The following is a 22,434-nucleotide window of genomic DNA, read 5'->3' as shown; positions in this document are numbered from 1 at the left end:
CATGCTCAGGTTTTTATTAGATTTTAACTAGCCTAATATATAGGACTGGCGCCAGGGCCAGGGCCAGGGCCAAGCAGGGCTGGGCCCCAAAACGCAACGTGCTAAAAACATTAAATATGTTAATAAGTTTCAACGCCCCACCCACAGCTACCGACAGAGAGAGAGAGAGAGAGTGAGTGAGAGAGAGAGAGGGGTAGTGCAGAAGCGCAAAATTAACTAAAATGTTCAAGTTTTAGCGCCAAAGTCAAAGCAAAGCGAAAACTCAGAGGTTGACACATTTGGTAATGAGACATGAGAATGAAAACGAGAACGGGAACGGGAACGGGAACGAACCACTGCAGCACCGCTGAGTGTAGTGCCGGGCTGTGGCTTAAGTACCGTCGGTCACGTCAACTCGTCAACTCGAAAAACTCAGAGCTGGTCGAGCTGGTAGAGCTGGTAGGGCCGGTAGTGCTGGTAGTGCTGGGCGTTATGCTAATGCCCAATGCCCAATGGCTGATGCCTAATGCCTAATGCGCAATGCTAATGCCCCGCGTGCCACTTACAAATATGACAGATGTCTGGGCGCAGTCGCTGGCCTCTGGAATCTGATGGCGTTTCGTTTTATCTGCGTGTAGCTAGCTGTACGCAATTGAGGTTAACACTTGCCCACTCAAGGCAGCCGTCTGATAAGATTCGAAATTAACTAGCAAATGCGGAGCTGGGCCAAGAACGAATATTCAGAGGTGAGAGAAAAGGGAAACGAGGGAGAGGGGGGAGAGAGAGAGAATAGATATGCAGGAGTGAAGCAAGGAAGTATTTTAAGGAAGATAAAGTTATGGAAGGATAAAGAAAGAAAGGGTTGTGTAAGAGAGAGAGAGAGAGAGAGAGAGAGAGAGAGAGAGAGAGAGAGAGAGAGAGAGAGAGAGAGTGAGAGAGGGAGAGAGAAAGAGAGAGTAGAATATCTCTCTCATGGAGCGAGTGAAGCACGGAAGAATCCTGGGAAGGAAAACAAAAATCTCACAAGAAAAGGAAATTCGGAGGAAGACAAAGATGAGAGAGATAGAAAAAGTCACAGATACAGAGTGAGAGAGATAGAGAGAGCAAAAATATCGAGCTGAGAAAGAGAGAAGCTGCCATGGCACAACAATAAAAGAGAAGCGAGAAATGAGTGAAGGAAGGGCCGATTCTAATAGAGAGAGAGAGAGAGAAGGTAAAGAAGAAAGGCAAAGAAAGAGAAGAAGGGACAGCCAGAGACTGAGCAAAAGAGACAGGCTAAAGAAAACTATCGATAAAGTCTTCCAAAGAATTCCTTGCTAATAGTTAGATGTCGAGCACCGTTCCTTCCCACCAATTGAAATCTCCTTTAGTTCGTTAAACGAACTTTCAAATGCAAAGCTAATTCCGATTCATATGATTTGATATATGAAGTGAGCTAAAGTCCTGCGCACATTTTCACCATCAAGGCAAATGTAGAGCAGAGTAGAGCAGCTAAACTGCTCACGCTGCCTAGCACCGACTCAGCTCTGACTGAGCTCATGGGCAAAAATCGAGGTAGATTTCGCAACGGCAGGCGATGAACTTGAGTTGGTTCATTGTCGAGCTGTGAAATGAAAAACTATGGAAATATTTCAGGCGAAATTCTTGAAGCGCAGTCAGAGTCGTCGACTCGCAGTTTGCTGCTCTCCGTTACTCGCTCTCTCGCTCTCTCTCTGTCTCTGTCTCTTTGCGCTAGGATAATTGAGAGGGCGGTCGGCTGTGTGTGTGTGTGGGGGCGTGCGGGGCGTGGCAGGCACTTGTAAAACTGTTTGCCAAAAATATGCAAGCAATTAAGGCAACTATTTCCGGAGCAGCCGCCGCAGCCGCAGCCGCCGCAACTTGCAACAGCTGCTGCAACAACAAAATCTAAAACGCCGCGCGTTGCCCAAGGATGCGCGCAGGACAGGATTCAAGCTGCTGCTGCCTAATCTGCCCAACAGCAGCACAAAACTTGATCGCAAACTGATAGCCAATGGGTTTCGGTTGCTTATTTCTTCTTCTTCATCTGCTCACTTTTTTTTTTATTTCGGGTTATTTATTGTAGCCAAGCTGCAGATACCCTTTGCACTCTCTCATCTCTCGACGGCCGTCTGCTGTCTTCGAATGCGGATGGCATGATGTATGTTGGTCCCCTGGTCTCGTTGAGGTTGCCTCCGTTGTCTGTTGTCTGGGTGCGTGCGCCGTTCAGCGTCACGATATACGCTTAGATAGTGAGCCGCAGCGCCGCAATTGATGGCATTAGGCATTAGATAAGAAATCAGACATTTATAGGCACACAGGCGAACCAGGGGACTGACTACTCGAGCAACAACAACAACAACAACAAGCTGAAGCAGCAGCAGCAGCAGCAGAAGAAGAAGAGCGACATCATAATCATCCAGCGGGCAGAGCTATCATTAAATAGCTTAGGGGTTAGGCCAGCACTCAGGGGTTGAGCACCGCCAAGGGTAGCAACTAATTTCGGCCAGAGAGAGAGAGCGAGAGAGGGAGAGAGAGGAACACAAAGAGGTCCTCTTCGCATCAGCCATTGCCCATGTGAACTACTCGGGCCCTTTGTCTGAAACATCTCATTGATGGAATGCTAAGAAGTTTGCCACAATTAATGGATGGCTAAGAATTGCCAATTGTCAGGGGCAGGGGCAGGGGCAGGGGCAGGGGAACTTCAGCTGAGCACTACCACTGAGCGTGGTAGAGGCTGCACAAGATTTGGCAATCCTGAGGAAGTAAAGATTTGCGAATCGAAGTTGTTTAAAATGCACCCAAAAAAAAGGGTTTTAAAATTGGTACATGGACTCAGTCGAGATGGTCTAAGAACTTCGGGTCTAACTCAAGGTTTTCTGTCTGCATTTATCTTAAGGAATCTGAAGTATTTTTTGATAGATCAAAGTAGAAACTTTTAAGTATAACAATTATGGAAAAACGTGAGAAGTGGAGAAAGGGAGAATGAGAGGGAGAGAAAGGTGTAGATAGAGAGAGAGAGAGAGAGAGAGAGAGAGAGAGAGAGAGAGAGAGAGAGAGGGAGGGAGGGAGAGAGAGAGAGATGTGTAGACAGAGAGCGAGTGTGTGTAGATATCCAACAGTTCCTAGCAAAGTCTAACTAGAGTTTCAGTTAAAAACTTTCCTCTGCAGTGCCTCAAATGGAGCTGTCTTAGGACACATATCATCTTCATTAAATTTAACATGTTTTAGATACAGCCATTCATATTCATACCACAAGTGCTAAGGTTGCCCACGCTTCACATCAATCTGCACTACTTCCACAGCTCTACCCACAATAAGTCGACTTTTAATTATAGTCTATCCTTAATGGAATCCCATAGTATTATTATTATTATGCATCATCATACACCACACTCGAAAATGATTATTTATATAACCTCAAACTTGCCCAGAAAAGTTCTGGTAGCATATTGAATTTGGTTTCATGCGAGAAAGTTTTGCCTTAGTTCCACAACAAAAAATGAAGGAGGAATCTATAAATGTGCGTATATATGTATGTGTGTATATATATCTAAAGTTATATGTGATAGCTAGTTGATTCATTTAATTGGCTCCATATTGAAAATGAAGGCAAAGCAACCACGAGCCAGGTCCTGGGACAGGAACAGGAAGAGGAAGAGGAACAGGAACAGGAACAGGACTATGGTTTGTGCCACGGGCTCTGCTGTCAACATCAAAGCAGCCTTTCAAGTTGTATTTTGGGCAACACCTAGCAGGCAAGACAAGATGACTACCTGCCTGGCTATGACAGACAAATTGGCCATATCCCATATCTCAATGGGAGAGAGAGAGAGAGAGAGCGAGAGAGAGGGAGAGGGAGGGGGAGAGACGGACGAATTGCGGGCCGCCTTTGATTTTCTAAGCGAATTGTTTCAAGACAAGCCACAGGAGCAACGGTCGCTCGCCGCAGCGGCTGGAACTGGATCGGAGTCTGGATAGCAGGGATAAGGATTGAAAAGGCTTGACAGGACATGTGAGCTTCAATTAATTTGATTTGCGTTTCAAGGGCCACTCGAGCAGCGGAAATGGAACTCCACTTCAGTTTATTTGTCAACTTGGCTGTGATAAATTTTTTGCGCTTCGCCTGCTCCTGCTCCTGCTGCTGCTGCTGCTGCTGACTGCGACGCAAGGGCGACGACCACTTGGCCATGGCTGAATGAGCACACAACGAGCCACTGCAGATGCCATTTGAAGATGGCCAACTATGCTTTGAACTATAAATGAAACTAATGCCAGACGGGCAGACAGGCAGACGGACGGACAGACGGATAGACAGGCGAGACGGCGAGCAGAAGTCGGACGAGCTGCTGCAGCACTTTTGGGTCGTTAGGTCCTTGGCTGGACCGCTGCTTGACAACGTCTCAGGGCACAGCCAGGCAGGAGGAGCAGCAGCAGGAGCAGGAGCAGGATGAGGTGGAGAGTGAGGACGGCAGGGGAGGGGGGCAGTCTTTAGCCTACTTGCGCCAGCTACAACAATTAAACGCATTAGCCAACACCTCAGACACTGAACGAGAGCCGAGGCCAACCCCCTTGTATTTTAGGGTTGCGACCACCGCAATATGGCCGACAGCATAAACACACACACGCACACACACATGCACTTGGGGCGTTTTAAAACGCGCGCGTTTTCTCTTCCCGTTTGTTTGTTCATAATTTTTGTGAAATTCTTTTTCAGCTTTTGCGCTGCGCCTGGCCAGCGGAGCTAAGTGCATTTCAATGTCGACTCAGGTTGGCAGGTCAAATGGGCATGCAAGCACAGTTCACAACACACACACACACATACATACATACATACATTACAATTATATAGATGGTTGGGCGGTGTATGGGTGGGGGTGGGGGGCGTTACAGCAACGACTTACTGTTGTTTTGACACGCAGCCAGCGGTCACAAATGCAAGCAGGAGTCGGGCTGAGCAGGAGGCGGCCAGGCGGGGCTGACCTCGGTGCCAGGTGCCGTCCGCTGACCGCAAAATGTGTTAAATTATAGATTTGAGCGTTTGCTGAGAGCGACAACAGCTGTTGGAGCAACGACTGCCTCTCTCTCTCGCCCACTCTCTCTCTCTCTCTTTCTCCCTCTCTGTGTTGGGCGGAGAACACACGCAGCGCCTTGTGTCGGCACGCGGCGTTTGAACTAAGCGAAATTAATGGCCAACACAGGCTACTTAGCGGAGGAGCCCAAAGCCCACGCACACAGAGACAACAACAACGACGTTGTTGTAGTTGTAGTTGTTGTTGTTGTAGCCCTTATGGCATTCGCTGATGTCTGCGCCGTCTTGTTCGGCTCGCGCGATTTATGACTTGGCATGCAAAGAGGCAAAGCACTGCTAAAGGCGGCGGTGGGGATGGCCGGCAGAGACATGACAAAACTGCATGGCGCCCGCCAGCGTCGCCATCATGCGCTGTATTGCCCACCCGTTGCGATGCCGCCGCCGCCGTTGCCGCCGTTGCCGTTGCCTGATCAATAAAAAAAGCAACTGCAAAATTTGCGCAGCAGTTGATGAAATTTACGCGATCGGCAGCGGCAAAGTTCAAAAGCAGCGGCCTTGGCGGCAACAAACAAACTGACCACCAAGCAGCCGCCGAGCACCACCATGCACCACCATGCACCAAAAGCCAAGCCGCCAATTTGTTTGGCGCTCGCTGCGCCACAGCAATGAAACGAAAGTTGTCGTCGTCATAGACGCCGTTCCTGTCTTTATGCGCGTCTTATCCGTGCGTGTGAGAAGTTTTAGATAAGACGCTGTGCGTCTCTCTCACACTCCCTCCCTCTCTCTCACTCCCTCTCTCTCTCTCTGTCTGTGGCGCTGCTTGGCTGCGATACTTCAAAGTGGGCGCCGGGCAGCGCTTAAAGCATTTGCCAGCTACGCAAATTTTGCATTGATAAGTGCGCTGGCAGCAGGAACTGGAGGCGAGTGTTGGAGCTTCCTCCACACACACACGCACACACACACATGTCTTTATGTGTGATATAGTTAGATAATGCTTTGCTTTGATGTCAGCTGCGACTGCCGCGGCAGCACGTGTTCGTCCAGCTGTCAACGAGCTGCGGAAATGAGAGACATTTCCAGTTGCAGCAATGCGAAACTGGCGAATCAACAGCTCTATCAATAGATATATAGCTATACCAGAGACTACTCCGAATAACTTATAGCCTTTACTTTGCCAAACACACATGCGCATCGAAAGCATTCAAATTGCTTTAAAAACAAGTTAAGATGCGCACTCCGAATTACTGCGAGCAAGTCCGAATTACTCTGAATTACTTTTAAAACATGTTTTAATTACGCTTTAAGCACAATTCGCATGGAATATTTGCAATACTCCAAAAATCTACTCATCACTCCGAATGAATCCGAAAACCACTCATACTGCTTGAAATCTATATTAACACATTTCTAGCAGAAATTCATATTGTGCACTGACCCACATTTACTTGCTAGTAACAATTCAAGATTCTCATAGCTCCGAAAAAGTAGCCATCACTCCGAATAACTGCTAAAACCATCTACACTACATCGGACGTTTAACAAATACGCATAGCTAGCAGAAAATCATAATTTATATTAGTCCGAATTTACTCCGAAAGAGTAGTCATTACTCCGAATAACTCTTCACACAACTTGTATTATTTAAAATATATTTCTCATACAAAACACGCATTACCACTAAAAATTCATAATTTTCATTACTCCGAAGGACTACTCATCACTCCGAATCACTCTTCACACAACTTGTTTGATGTCAAGCCTACATAAAACACTCATATCTAGTAAAAAATCATATTTTCCAATACTCCGAAAAACTCCGAATTACTTTACCACCATACTAACACATTCCGAAATGTGAGATTGCCTTTCAATTCAACGCACACTTTTAGTTAGTCAACACTTTCAAAGTACATCACTCCGAAACTCTTGCAACCTGTCAAGTTTTGTAGCCATCGATGCCATTTGTTCAGTTACGATGATAATAGATAAGAAACAACTGAAAATAAATATCGTGTATTTTGATTTCAAGTGTATTTTTTTTTTTTTTCGAGACACGTTTTTTGTAGTCAGGATGTAGGGCTTAAATAACTAATGCGGTAAACAAAGAAGACGTACAGTACTTACAAATCCATGTTTATCACTAATATTGTTGGTCAATTTTAATTTGTGAAATGAAACAACTTTTTGCATCCATTGCTCACCCGTTGTGGGCGAATCTGGATGGATGTACATGCGTTTTGGCATTTCGGGATCCGCTTTGCCAGCGACCATCCAGCGACTGTTTGGGTAAAAAGGAGGATTAATATATATTGAAATATGTATGTATATGCACACTCTCACACACACACACACAGACACACTTACCTATTGTGAAATTTATAACGATAATCATCCGCCGCAACGATATCCAGTAGCAATATGTATTTAGCCTTGGCATCGAGACCCGAAACACGAAATTTCATTTGCGGAAACATTTGTCTGCAACAGAGAGAGAGAGAGAGAGGGGGGGATTGTGGTTAGAGCGAGCTGGAGCACAAGTCATTTTGGCTGGGTAATCAAATAAAACATTAATCAGCACGGCATAAAGCCTAAACGCAGCAGCGGTTCTCAGGGAGCCCACCAGCGGGCTCAACAGATGCAACACACACACACACACATGCACTCAGTTACTCTCTCACAATCACAATCATCATCATCATCATTATCAGTGCCTGGCGAAAAGCAAACAAAACCCCAAACGGCGATCAGTCGAGTCGAGTCGCCACGTCGCTGCCAGGTTATCAAGTGGCGCCAAGCCGCAAATTGTTTCCAGCTCCAGACTGGCGTTCGACTGGCCGTCGAGTCCGAAATTCAAATTGGCCACGGTTAAGGCTAAGACTGCGGCAGCGACTGCGACTGCGAGCGAGCCTTGTTGATTAGCCTTAGTCCATGTTCGGGCCATGTTGGTGGCAATGCGCAAACTCGAAAATTACATGGCCGAGCCAAGGCGATCAGTGAGCAGGCTGAGGCTCTAGCTGGCCCCAGCTAACCACCCAAGTAAAGGGCTGCACCCTCACACACACACACACACACACACGTACACACACACAAATATGAAAATTATAAGTTTAAGTAGCAATCACTCAATCGCTGCCCTGGACGCCGTCTTCGACTCCAGCTCCAGCTCTGGCTCTGGTCGAGCGCCAGCGCCTCATGAATCAAATTTAACGAACGTCTTGTTCATGTTCACAGATCATCATCAGCTGCGCCTGCATTTTGATAAAAAGAACGAAAAAGAAGAAAAAAAAAAAAAACGAAAAAAAAGGCAGCGAAAAGGCAAAAACTCCAACGCCAGAAAGGCCCCCAAACAAGCCCGGGCCAGCAAGCGAGCCCGACTCTGGGCAGAGGCTAACAAGCTGACTGATGTCTGACTGCCTAAATGACTAACTGACGAGCGGACGGATGGCTGGACGAAAGACAGGCCGAGCCACTGACTGAACGAACTGCAGCGATGTTTCTATTTAGAGAGCTGCAAAAGATGGAGCGGAGCCAGTGGGCAGAGCAGGAGCGCTCAAGATGCGCCAGCTGGGCATGCACGACGGCAAGCATACGCTGTAAGTGCATAAAAGTGGGCAAAGAAGCGAAGAGAAAAGATGTGTATAAAGAGAAATATTAGAGAAGGAGTTAAGGAATTTAAGCGGAATGAGAGAAAACAAAGTTGAGGAAGTTCAAGAAATTTTTAGATCGTAGCTAAAATCCTTTGTAGTTTAAGCTCAGCCATTTAGAGTTATATATGAAAATGCAGAATAATAATATATCATATTTCATATTTAATAATGATATATCACACATAATCATATGTTATACATAACCTTGAACTATGAGAAATCAGGAACTATATGCCTAGTTGTCTTTGAGTAAAATATGCTGAGGGAAATCCATCCACTATTCTATTACATTTTCTGTTGAATACCCTCCTCCATCCTCTTTCTATCTGTTAAGCCTTTACTTCTTCTTCTGTTACCCTCTCTCCATCTATCAGTTACCTCTCTCTTTTCACTTTCTCTAATCATTATCGTTATCGCATCGCCCTGTATTTGTTAACCACTCTTCCTCTATCTGATATATCATGTCAATTTATCTCTTACCTTCCTTCTGCCTTTATCTGTTATCTACTTTCTCTCTCCCTCTGTCTATCTGCTATCCCATCTATCTCTATCATTTACCTTCTCTTTATCCCTCTATCTGTTACCCTCTCCCTCTGTTAGTTAGCTTCTTTCTCCCTCTATCTGTTACCTTCTATATCTTCGTCTATCTGTTATCCTCACCTTCTATCTGTCTCTCTCTCTCTCTGTCTATCTGTTATATTCTTTCTCTCCCTCTATCTGTTGTCTGTATCCTCTCTCTCCTTCTATCGTTATTATATTTTCTTCCTCTATCGGCTATCTTCTTTTCCTTATATCCATTATCTTTTCTCTCTCTCTCTCTCTCGCTCTCTATCTGTTACCATCTTTGCCTCCCTCTCTCTCTCTATCTCTCTCACCCTCTATCTGTTATCTGTATCCTGTCTCTCCTTCTGTCGTTATTATATTCTCTTCCTCTATCTGTTATCTTCTTTTCCCTATATCCATTATCTTCTCTCTCTCTCGCTCTCTATCTGTTACCATCTCTGCCTCCCTTTGTCTCTCTCTCTCTCTCACTCTCTCTCTCTCTCTCTCACTCCCTCTGTCTCTCCCTCTCTATCGCTCTCTCTCTCTAATATCAACTCACCATTTACAGGGTATTCAAACGTTTCGGGCCATTCGCAATGCCAAAAAGCCGCTGCTGCTGCCAACGGCCCACGTCTTGGCTCAGGCCGCGTCTGCCTTGAGCCGGACTGGGCCTCGGCGCTCCCCCCACCACGTTCGACTGCCTTTTTCGACTGCAAATTATTTTTTATTTGCGAGCCAGCAGCAAACGAGACGCGCAGAGACAGAGACAGAGACAGGGACAGAGATAGAGATAGAGACAGAGCGAGAGACTTGGGACATGGCACTGGCAACTGAGGCATCGTGGCACGTCTGCCTGGTTAGTTGGGCTCCTCTTGGCATCGTTTCAGTTCTGCTCCTTTTTGTCTTCTCCTCAATTTTTTTGTTTTTTTCTGCTTTTTTTTTTTGGGTTTTGTTGCTTTGTGTTGTTGTCTTAACTGAATAGCTCGTTAACATTATTGAGCACTTGGCGCCAGTTGTTGGCAGCTTGTTATGGCCTGAGCTGGAGCCAGAGCTGAAGCTGAAGCTGGAGCTCGAGTCGCGTCGCATAGCCCCATAGCCGCAAGCGCCAACTGGAGCCAAGACGCTTGGCCCCTAAAAACAAATCGGCCCACCACACGCGCACAGCAACGCCCCACAGCCCCTTCTGGCTGCCACCCCCCGCTCCCCCCTTCTGTCCTCTCTCTGTCTCTCTCTCGAGCTGTGCTCGACAACAAAACGATTTGCTCTCGTTTGTGTTTGCCAAAGCTGAGGCTGAGGCTGAGGCTGAGACTGAGGCTGAAGCTGAGGCTGAGGCTGCTGCTTCAGCCTCTTCTGCTTCATATTCTTCTGCTGCTTCTGCTGCCTCTTCTTCTTCTTCTTGGTCGTCTTGTTGGCTTCGTGCAAATCGTTACGTGTAAAACTTGCACCTTTTGACCGAAAGTTGTTTGTTTTGTTCAAGGGGCCACACATTATTTCTTTCTCTGCAGCTAATTCAATTTCCTCATATGAACAGCTCTCTCTCTCTCTCTCTCTCTCTCTCTCTCTCTCTCTCTCTCTCTCTCTCTCTCTCTGCTGCTGCTGCTGCTGCTGCTGGCTGTTTTTATTGCAGTGCAATAACAAACAACAACGAGCTGTTAATGTGGCTTGAAAGTGTTTGGCAGGCTACTTGGGCTCGACCCAGCGAGCCCATAATTAAGCCTAATTAAGCCGGCGACCGAGTGCGTGTGTGTGTGTGCGCGCGTGTGTGTGTGTGTGTGTGTGTGTGTGTGAGGTGTGAGCTGTACCGCTGCATACTCCTGGCTCACTCGCTCGCATCCCTATTGAGGTTAATGGCTAATCAATTAGCCCTGGCTTCAAGCACTTGGGCTCGGCTCCTGCTGCCTGCTGCATTCCCTGTGCCTCTACCGCTGCCTCTACCTCTGCCTCTACCTCTGCCTGCCACAGCGATTGAGTTGTAATTGGCATTTCGATTTTCCATTGACATGCTCCGGGCCCAAAGTCAATGCCAGAGCCACAGATAACGCTGATAAAATATATTTATATGGCAGACATACATATATAAATGCCGTCCGAATTACGTAATGATAGAGCACTAAACGCTATCAAATGGCCGGGGCAAGGTGCGCGGCATATCAAACGACTGAGCCAGCGACTCATCGTGACTGTGGTGACTCTATCCAGTCTAACGGTAGCCACACACCAATTTCTATAGTTCGATTGGGCAGCTGAGGGAGGTCTAGCAAACAGTTGCATAGCCTTTATCACAGGAAGCGAGGTAAAGTGAGAGAAATAAATAGACAGAGAGAGAGAGAGAGAGAGCGAGAGAGAGAGAGAGAGAGAGAGAGAGCGAGAGAGAGAGAGAGAGAGGGAGAGAGAAAGAGGGAGAGAGAGAGAGGGAACATCTTGGATTATATGCCTAAACTTTAGCTGTATTTCACTTGAGCTAGAGAACCCAGACTTTTGCAGGTTAGGTAAGGGCTTAGCTGGGCAAAAGAAGGAAGAGGAAAGGGAGGAAAGAGAAAGAAAGACAAAGTGTTTGTTTTTTATCAATAGATGTACAAATCATCGAGAGAGAGAGAGAGAGAGAGAGAGGGAGAGAGAGAGACAGAGACAGAGATAGCAAGACAGAGAAGAAGAGAAATAGAGAGAGATAGGAAGACAGAGAGGAAGAGAGTAAGTCAGAGATAGAAAAGCAGAGAGCGAACAAATGGGAGAGAGAGCACCCAAAAAGGGAGAGAAGAGCAGCGGGAGCTATGGATCATAGCTCTAGACTCTACCTTCAGCTGATCACTACATTATTTCCCTCAACAGTTCACTGGATATGCTTGATATTTAAAGTTAAGAAAAGAAATTATAAAATATATTTATTAAAAGCTTAGCTCAAGTTAGGAAACGAGTAGAGCTCAAATATGTAGAGGCGACTATAGGCGACCTCAAGCTTAGAGCATTTCCTACAATAGATTGTCGCTGTAAGCCGTATAGAAAACGGCAAGGAAAACGAGGAAGGATAGCAAACAAACAAGAGAAAAGATGGGCAGGAATAGGAGTAGGAATAGGAATAGAAATGTGGATTCAGAAGGATCTAACAATGAGACTGATCAGATCCCATTGAAGCCCTTTCCTCAGAGTAGGAGTAGGAATAGGAATAGAAATGTGGATTCAGAAGGATCTAACAATGAGATTGGTCAGATCCTATTGAATCCCTTTCCTCAGAAACCCTCAAAGCATCCTACCATTCTATATATGTATCTAACCAACAAGTCTAACTCTTTCTAAATACTTTTTCTACATCTGCATTAACTTTTCTATTGATTTTCGATTTCCTCTTCCCTCTAGACTGGCTTTACATTAAACTCTGCTCGACTGATATATATATTATGCTTCTATCATACACTTTAACCAATTCCCATCAATCTTCAACTGTTTTGAGCTCTTTCAAATTCCATTTCATATATTCATAAAACATTCCACTATATGCCTTTAGCCTGATGCACGCTTGATTTCCAGTCAAAATTTGCTTGCAACTTCATTTGGAGTTGAGTTTGGTAAGTCTAATGGAAATTAGAATGACACACACACACACGCACACACACGCACACACACACACACATGCTTGAAGACAGTAGCCGTGTGGCACAGTGGCACATTTAAAAGGCGTTGCGCTATCAGCCGCAGCTAAATGCTGTCCATTGATGCACCTGTGCGCCGCGTCGTCGCTTATCGCTGAGGCTGAGGGCACAAAGACGTTGCCAGACTGCCAAAGAAGCGTCAATTGTCAATGTTTTTTATCTGCTGCTCAAATCGACAGTCGTCCCGTGTGTGTGTGTGTGTGTGTGTGTGTGTGTGTGTGTGTGTGTGTGTGTGTGTGTGTGTGTGTGTGTGTCTGTGTCTGTGTGTGTGCAGACCTTAAGACAAAGGCTCTGGCGGCGTCCCGCGCTGCTTTGTCAACAAGCGCGGGGATTAAAGTAGCACCTGCAGCTGCCAACAACAACAATAACAACAACAACAACAGCAGCAGCAGCAGCGACGGCGGCAGCAGCGACGGCTGTTGACAGTTCGCCTTTGTGACAACAAAATTGTTGTCGATTTTTTTTGTATACACATATATTTTATTTTCCTTGTTCGTTGTTTTAGTTTTGTTTTACACAGAGAAGGAGAGGGGGAGAGAGATAGAGAGAGAGAGAGGGAGAGAGAGGTCGGGGCATACTCTGTGGATATCCTTTAATCTCTTTGGGCAGGTTTGTCAACACATTTTCGAATGTGCATCGATAACTATCGATAACTGGCGCAAGGAGGGTGCATATGCTTAACATGGAGATTACAACGCTCTTTACATATGCTCCCGAAAAGGAATGGAATGGAAAGAAAAGGAAGTGAAACAGGAGTCCAATTGGGCAGCAGCTGTTGGCATTTAATTTGAATTTTATTGAATTACAATTGCATGCAAATTGCGAATTGCGAATTGTGAAATTTATTTGACAAATTTTTGTGAATTAAGTTGAATTAGCATTTGACGTGAACGTCAAAGCGGATGTCAGCGGCAGCTGCTGCATGTGGAAGTCACTTACATAAGCGATGAATGAAGATGTTAAGTTCGATTGATGCATACCAACTGTAGCCTAACGTGAACGTCAAAGGGATGGTTGAAAAAATTGAGATACATAGTTAATTCAATAAGATCATGGTAACTTTAAACTGACTGTCAAAGCTGTTGTCAATGGCAAAGTCAGTGTCAAAATTGACAAAAATATATGGTTATATTTATATTTAAGTTAAAATTTATTTTGAATTATTTTGAGCATGAATGTCAAAGTAGTTGTCAAAGTGGTTGTCAAAGTGAATGTTAAGCCAAATATCGAAATCATTATAATAAACTATATTATAGACATATATCATGAAAACACGCAATTCTTCTTTAACATGAACATTAAAGTAGCTGTCAAAGTGGTTGTCAAAGTGAATGTTAAGCCAAATATGAAAATCCCTATAATAAACGACTATATTTTAGACATATATGACAAAAACACGCAATTCATATTTAACATGAACATTAAAGTTGCTGTCAATGTGGTTGTCAAAGCAAATGTTGAGCCAAATATCAAAATCATTATAATAAATAACTATATTATTGAGATATACCATACAAATATCCAATTAATCTCTAACGTGAACATTAAAGTAGCTGTCAAAGTGCATGTCAAAGCAAAATATCAATTACTCAAGCGGCATACGGAGTAAGTATGACAAATTTGCCAAATGAAAGTGAAAAATAGTTTAGCCAGCGCACGTCAAAGTAATTGTCAAAGTGGCTGTCAGCGCCCAGCAGCAGGAACAACAACAACAACAACAGCAGCAGCACCAGCAGCTGCAGCCATAAAGGCTAATTACCCAAGGCGCAGAGAGCAGCACAGGTTGCTCAAGTGGAGGGGGCAGCGTTAGGGGCGGCAGTACGGACAGCGACTGGGACAGGGACAAGGTAACCCAAATTAGTTAAACCAATAAACTGACAGCGACCGCTTACGTCTGCTTATGGGCCATATTTCAAGTCTATATAATAATAAAACAATTTATGAAGGCATAACAACAGATAACCCTCCTACACTCCTCCACACCGCCAACTCCCTCGCTCTCGCTCTCTCTCTCTTCCTCTCCCTCTCTCAGTTTCGTTCGCATGCAGCGAAACGCGTCCTGCCCCTTGGCTGGCTGGCTGTCAGTTAGCGGCAACGCCCACAAGCGTCTCAGCCTCGCTCGTTGCGGCCCAGAATGAATGGCCATGTCATTAAGCGGGGCCCAGACGCAAACGGACCGAAGGGACCAAGCGACCCGCTGAGCGCTGATGCCTCAACAACAGCAACAACAACAACGAGACGAAGCAGAAGAAGAAGCAACTAAAAAGGCAATCCTGTTGCCAGGCTGCGTCTGTTGCTTGTGTGGCGCTAGGATTAAGTGCTCAGCTGTCCGGCGCGCTGTGGGAATTCCAGCTCGTATTTGTATGAATATAAATATATAATATATTAAACATAAATAACTTTCAATCACTATGAATGTATGTATGTATATATAAACACACACACACACATACATACACACATGTATGTATAAATCAAATCGCATGTAATTACAATTTGTGCGCTTAATTATGGAAAATGCGTGAAACGAGCCGAAGCCAAATGCGATTGCGGCTCGATTGAGTGCAACGAATTTCAAATGCTCTGCACGAAATGGAGGCTACGTAAGTGGGCGAGCTGAGAAACTCTGAGCATTATATACACATCCAATTTATATCTATTTACAGAGATTTCTATGTCTTTTTATTGAAGACTTGTTGAACTCAAGTTGAACTCTGAATAAGCTCTAGTTACAGAAATGATTTAGAGTTTATTCAGAGCTCTTCTCATAAGTAATACCCATGACAACTATCGATCTCTAGATTCTACTTGTATTTACATAGAATATTTGGTTATTGGAAGCTATCTATCCATATATTCAACTTCATAGTAAATCTGCTCTATATAAGCTATGCCTATCTTGTTTTCTTTTTGCTTTCGATCTTTATCTTTCATTGTTTTTTATCTCTGTCTCTATTTCTATGCCTGTCTCTCCTTACCTCAGTCCATCTATTCCTCGTTTTCTACTATTCTCCACTTTTTCTGCCTTACTCTCTTTGTCTTTCTTGATTATCACTTGCTCTCTCCTTGTTTCAGTTCATTCTCTCTCTCATTCTCTCTATATCCCGGTCTTGATTTTTCGAGGTCTATCTTTACTATCTCGATCTCTATCTCGATCTTTATCTCTATGTCTTTGCCTGGATCTCTCGCTCCCGCTCTCGCTATCTCTCTCTTTATCTTTCTCTCTCTCTCTCTCTCTCTCTCTCTCTCTCTCTCTCTCTCTGTCTCTCTCTACCTCTCTCTGTCTCCATTGATTTTACCTTTTTCTACTTATCTATCCTTCCCTATATCTTTCTCTCTTGATTTCTCCTTCTCTCTGGTTAACTGCCCTCCATCTAGTTTATTCCTTCTCTATATCATCCTCTTTCCTGAACTCATTTTTCTCTCCCCTCTCTTCCATATATTTATTATTATTTCTCTTCACTTTCTCTGCCTTCCTCCCTCTCTCTCTCTCTCTCTCTCTCTCTCTCTCTCTCTCTCTTTCTCTCTCTGTCTCTCTCTCACTCTCTCCACCCAAACTCAACCAAATCGCCAAGCAAGTCACAATTGCCTCTGCATCCATAGAGTATGCAGCATCTGAGCCACACTGACTGGACTTATCAGCAGCTCAACTGCAGCCGATAAGAATTGGGTAGGTTAAGGAGGGGGTAGATTATGCGCGGCCTGTCAACAGCGACGGCTAACGGTCGAGCCGGGGGCAGGGCGCATAACTCAGCGCGTCTTCAGAGCAAGCGCTTGATAACTAGACAGCGCAGAGGGCGCCCCTAGCTGTAGCAGCCCCCTCTCACTCACCCACTATCCTTCTCTCTCCCTCACTCTCTCCCTCTCTCTCTGCCGTTTAAAAAAACGTGCTGAACCCGTTGGCCCCATCGAAATATTTATATTTCGGGCCGTTTCTCTAATCTCTCACAGTTTCGGCGTCGGCTTCCACTCGCAAGCCGCGCTTCAAGTTCGGTTTGTTTTGTTTATTGTTTCGATTTAATTGTTATGAATTGAAATGCAGTTGTAGATCGTCCCCCAATCGATAAGCGCCGGCTCTGGGTGTTGATTTATGTGGCATTTCGTATGTCACTTCTCCGACACAAGACGCAAATAACATAAAAAAGATCTATGGCTCGAGTTCACTGAATTATTGCTGCACTGATAAGAGAGAGAGAGAGAGAGAGAGAGAGAGAGAGAGAGAGAGAGAGATAGAAAGCGTGATGTGTGTAGAGAGAGTGCTGGGTATTCCCAGTGGATTTGGGGGGGCATCCATAAAAGACAATCAGCTCTGGAAACATTTTTCGATTTCTTTCGGCTGAAAACTTTATCAAAATTCTATTCATATTAAATTATTCACTGAAATCATAGCTGGCCATTGCTGGCGCGCCTAATTAGCTGCCCTTCCAGCTACTACCCCCACACACTCGCACACACACACACGCACTTAGCTAAAGCTTTGTCCACTTACCTAACCCCAATTCACATTTGTTTTATTTGTTACATTTTGTTTGCATAAAACTCTAATTTTAGGTTTTCTTGTTGTTGTTGTTGTTGTTGTTACCCTGCTTATTACAGTTATTATTTACATGGGCGCCACAACGCCCCTGCGCAGCCCCAACCCACCCACTGGCACTCGCTTCAACCACCACCCCCAGCGTCAACCAGACACGAATTCAGCTCGAATCCGAGCACCTCAAATGGCCGTCGCTTTTGTTTGTTTGATTGTTTTCGGGGTTTTATTTATTTTTTGTTTTTATTTGTGTTTTTTTTTTTTTTTTTTTTTTTTTGTCATAATTGCTCATAATTGCGGCTGCTGTCAAGCGCACACATGCACATGCACACACACGCACACACATGTGCGCCATTTTTGCTCAACATTTTGGCCGCAGTCGCCATCATTTTCGGTCAATTGACACAGACACACAAAACACACGACGACGACGACGACGACGACGACGACGCAAGCGACAGCAGCGACGGCGACAGTTTGCACACCCTGGCCTCGGACTTTGCCAACGAGCCCACCACACCACCACACCAGCCCATGTCCATGTTCATGCCCACCCCTCTCTTGCACATTCGCCTGCTCGCTCTCTCGCTCGCTCACTCGCTTGCGCTGTCTTAGTTCAAAAACAAAACACACAAAAAAAAAAACACGCAAAAAAACAACAAAGTTCTGCACACATTGTTTGCTCTCGCTCGCGCTCTCGTTCTGCCCGCACGCAGTTCATTTGCGCTGCATGCGGTTGAGTGGGCGAGCGCAAGCGAGATAGCACACGCCCCCGCACAACAGTTTTATTTGGTGCTTTTGTCTCGCTGTCTCTCTATGCATGTATGCATGCACGTGTGTGTGTGTGTGTGTGTGTTGGCATTTTGCTTTGTTTGCTTTGTGCGCTTTGCTTAATTTTTATTTTTGCGCTGTTGGTCAGTTGTTTTGTTGTTGCCGTTTTGCTTGTCCTATGCCCTGCGTTCTATCTGTGTGTGCTTATATGCATGTGCATATGCATGTGTGTGTGTGCGAAGCACATGTGTTTGCTCATTTCACTACACTTGTCACGCCGTCGACAGCAAAGGCGACGGCAAAGGCGACGGCAACGGCAACGGCGACTGCGAAAGCGACAGCAATCGGGCGCTGCCTCTTTTGCATGCAAAGCAGCAAACGGTTATTACTGTTGCTTTTGTTGTTGCTGCTGCTTAATTTTGATTGTGATTTGCCAGTTTTGTTGCTTTATTATTTTATTTCGCCGTTGTTGTTGCTGCCTTTTTACTGCTCATCTTCAACCCGTTTATATAAATTTGGTTGATTTGTGTGTCTGTGTGTGTGTTTTTTTTTTTGTGTTTTATTTTGCGTGCGCATTTGCCGCCGTTTTATGCTACTTGTCGCTTATTTAAGGCAATTTATTTATTAATTTTTGTTCAGCTGCACGCCTCGCCCTCTCCCACACCCTCTGGCTGTCTCGCTCGCACGCATGCTGTTTAATATGCATGCCGCTGGCTGCGTGCGTTGTGTGATTTTTCGCACAATAATCAAAAGCCGCAGCAGCAATAAAAGGCAGAGGCAGAAAAAAAAAAAAAAAACAAACAAGAAAATGAAAACAATTTTGCAGCAATTTTTTATTTCAATTGCAACTTTTATAAGTGCATTTGTTGTTTTTTTCGCTCTAATTGAAGTTGGAAATTAAAAAAAAAAATAATAATAATAATTTTTGTACTTCAATACAGTTAATTTGAGTGCAGCAATAAATAAAACTTTTAATAAATAATAAAAAATAATAGATCAATATATATGTAAGTGCAGATATATTTAGAAATAGTTAAAGATATTATACAGAAATAGAGATACAGATAGAAAAGTCTGTCTATGCAGGTAAATTCTGTAGCTACGCTTGAGCTTAGGAATTTACAAGTATCTTTGCGCTCAATTGACAAGTGGATGGAAAGCAGCACAAAAGATACAAAAAGTATCTCATAGATACGCAAGTGGAAACACTTCACAGAAGCAGAGAGCAAAAAAAAAAACAGCGTGGGGCGGCGCTTGGCAAAAAAAAATAAAATAAAAAATAAATAAGAATCACAACTGAGATGCAGCTACAAATAGATAGATGGCCAAATGGAGGGCCAGCAGGAGACGGAGGAGCAGCAGGAGATGAAGCGAGAAGGCAAGGAGACAAACCAGATAGAAGACGTTATTTAAATATTTATGACCAAGTTTTAAATATGCTTGGGCAGCGCAGACAGAGAGAGAGAGAGAGAGAGTGAGAGAGAGAGCGAGACAGCGGGTTGGGGGTTGCTGCCCTTAGCCAAGGGGCTGGTTGGGGGTTGGCTGGATCACGCTTTTCGTTTGCTTGTCTTGTTTTTAATTAAATTGTGCGTCAAATGTTTTTCGGCTCGTTGATTTGCGCGCTCGTCGCTCTTCACGAATTCTCCACGTGGTGGGCGGGCGGTGAGATGGGGGCGTGGCTGTACTGCGTGTCGGCGCGCTGTCAATGTTTGCTTGGCAAAGTGTAAGTAATTTATGCGCATTTAGCGCTTAAGTGAGCTTAAAGCAAAGCCAAGATAAAGAAACGCTTAAGAAACCAAATGGGCGTGGCTGCCGGCTGGCAGATAGTGGGCGGCAGTTGGGCGGCGGTTGGGCGAAGGCAGTTCGTTTGGTTAAGCCAAATTAAATTTAAATATATGTATGTATAAATATAGCAACAGTTCGAAATGCGTTCGCTGGACGCTTAGCTGCCACGCCTACTCTATGTGGGCTTTGGAGTGGCAGGAGTGGCAGGGGCAGGCATTGGTGCCCGTAGCATGTAAATAACCCAAGTGTTCCTGTGTGGCTAATGCCGGAAAACTGAAGATATTTTGGAAATTTTCGGAATTGATATGAATTGGAGTGAAACTGATAGGATGGGTGCGGATAATGTTATGAAATTATTCAAGATATGGATTATTCATTAACGGATAATGAAAAGGATAACGCAGATTTTTAAAGGATAATGACTATGGACAAAGGGATATGGATGATAATATTTCATAAAAAGAATGAAAACAATGGCATGGATAAAGCATAAAAGTATTATGCTAAACGCTAAGGATTAGGGAAAAGCATTTGGATAATTATATACATTGATAAGAGATCTTGAGAGCAAAACGAAACAGATGAATGCTGCAAAGGATATGGATAATACTGAAAAATGATTAAAAGGAAGTTAATAAAATGACGCAGATAAGGGATAAAGTATAAGGATGTGGATAATGACAATGAGTGATAAGAATAGAGAGAATGGCCCAAAAAAATGTTGTAAAGGTTTAATTATAAACATGTGGATAATAAATATTGATATGGATAAAACGGAAGAGATACGGATAATGAAGAAAGTGATATAAATGATCACCTCCATCATTATGAGCCTGAGTTAAATGATATCAATGAAACGAGACACATTGAAGCGATGCAAGACATGAGGATAATCATAGTATTGATTTATCCAATATATGGAGAGAATGAATGCAAATATGTTGAATGATTTGAATGACAATGCGAATATATTTAATCAGGCTAGGGCGAAAGATAAGAGCGTGGAAAGTGATGGAATTGAATGAATGAATGATGAGACTGATCGGAATGAAGCGAATGATGCTAATCAAAGAGACGAGGATCGCAGCAGGCTTTGGCCGCATAGCCACAGGCACTTGCCCAGCCGCACATCCGTTCAAGGCAATCAGCGAGCAACGGGCGGGAGAGAGAGAGAGGCAGAGAGAGGCAGAGAGAGGCAGAGAGAGGCAGAGAGAGGCAGAGAGAGGGAGAGGACGAAGCAGGGGCAGCTGGGGCTAATAACAGTCATCACACACGTCAGACACTCATAAATCCTCAAAGTCAACTAGCTCCAAGACCAGCACAGAGTGAGAGAGAGAGATGGAGAGAGAGAGAGAGAGAGATGGAGATGGAGTGGCATCATAACGAGTCAACGAGGAGCTCCAACGCAACGGGCGCAGCACAAAACAATCAGATTCTAAACGAGCTGCGTTTAAATGTTGTTAACAGGCCCCACAAACTGGATGCCATTCCCAGTGGGGCAGGGGAGAGTGACGGGGGGTTTCTGTTTGAGGAAACTGAATGTGGCCATTTCTAATGTCCCACACACAGAGTTGGCCTCTCTCTCTCTGTGTGTGTGTGTGTGTGTGTGTGTGTGTGACTGCAGAGAGCGAGGCGAACTTGTTGCTGCGACTTCAGGTAGGTACCACATCCACACGCCCGGCTTCATTCATGGGTGGTGCATGCGGTGCTGCATGCGGTTCGCCAGCGCGAATGCATGTTTATAAGCATAATTCTTATTTATGATCGAGGCGCTGCGATAAGGCTGGCCAACGCTTGGCTTTTGCCTGCTTGTTTAAATAAATCAAATCAACACGATTCGCAGAAACTGTGCAGAAACCTCAGCCAAGCTACCTGGGGCTGGCTGCCTTATGGCTGGCTGATAAGCGAACAGACGCGACAGCAACAGCAACAGCAACAGCAAAAGCCTTTAACAGCGTCTCTCTTCGGGCACCTGTTGCGAGTGGGCAGCGAACAGAGAGCGAGCGAAAGAGAGAGGGAGAGAGAGAGAGTGAAAAAGTTGTACACTTTTTGGATGAGGTTTCCGCCAGGATGTGAGCGAGTTGCATAGATGCGAGATAAGCGGCTAACATATACGCACATATACACATATACAGTACACATATACATATACATATATATGTACATATATACAGATCTGGGCATAGCCTAGTCAAAACTCTCTTTCTCATCGAAAATCTCGAGATGAGAATGCTAATTCCATGCAAATCAAACTTGAAACTGAAATGTGCTTATCTAATCTTATCTGATTATTATCTTATTAGCCAGCTTTTAGCTGCTCAAACAATGAAACAGGCAGAGAGAGTGAGTGAGAGAGAGAGAGCGAGATAGAGAGCGAAATTTATGCGCAACGAAATGAAATTTTATTTATAATCGATCATTTGATAAGACTTGAGAGCGAATCGTCTAAATGTAATCTAATAATACTTAAAAATAGTCAGAAATATAATACAGAGCAGATAG

At 44.6% G+C, this 22,434-nt stretch overlaps 1 protein-coding gene across 3 annotated transcripts in view; it reads right to left on the bottom strand.

The window, feature by feature from the left end:
- Nucleotides 1-22,434, bottom strand: part of bi (T-box transcription factor bifid) — an 88,589-nt gene that overhangs the window by 45,903 nt on the left and 20,252 nt on the right. For 2 of the 3 annotated variants that reach the window (XM_089263443.1, XM_089263444.1), the window contains exons 2-3: nt 7,373-7,486; nt 7,124-7,286 (exon numbers count right to left, since the gene is read on the bottom strand). In XM_089263443.1, the coding sequence (XP_089119569.1) occupies nt 7,124-7,286; nt 7,373-7,486 (277 nt within the window). The remainder of the gene's footprint in view (nt 1-7,123; nt 7,287-7,372; nt 7,487-22,434) is intronic. The other variant, XM_089263445.1, reaches the window with a different exon arrangement.

Source organism: Drosophila navojoa, chromosome X (genome assembly GCF_054131105.1).
Source record: "Drosophila navojoa isolate 15081-1374.11 chromosome X, UAZ_NAV_1.0, whole genome shotgun sequence".
Taxonomy (NCBI): Eukaryota; Metazoa; Arthropoda; class Insecta; order Diptera; family Drosophilidae; genus Drosophila; species Drosophila navojoa.
This window is presented reverse-complemented; position numbering and strand designations above follow the sequence as displayed.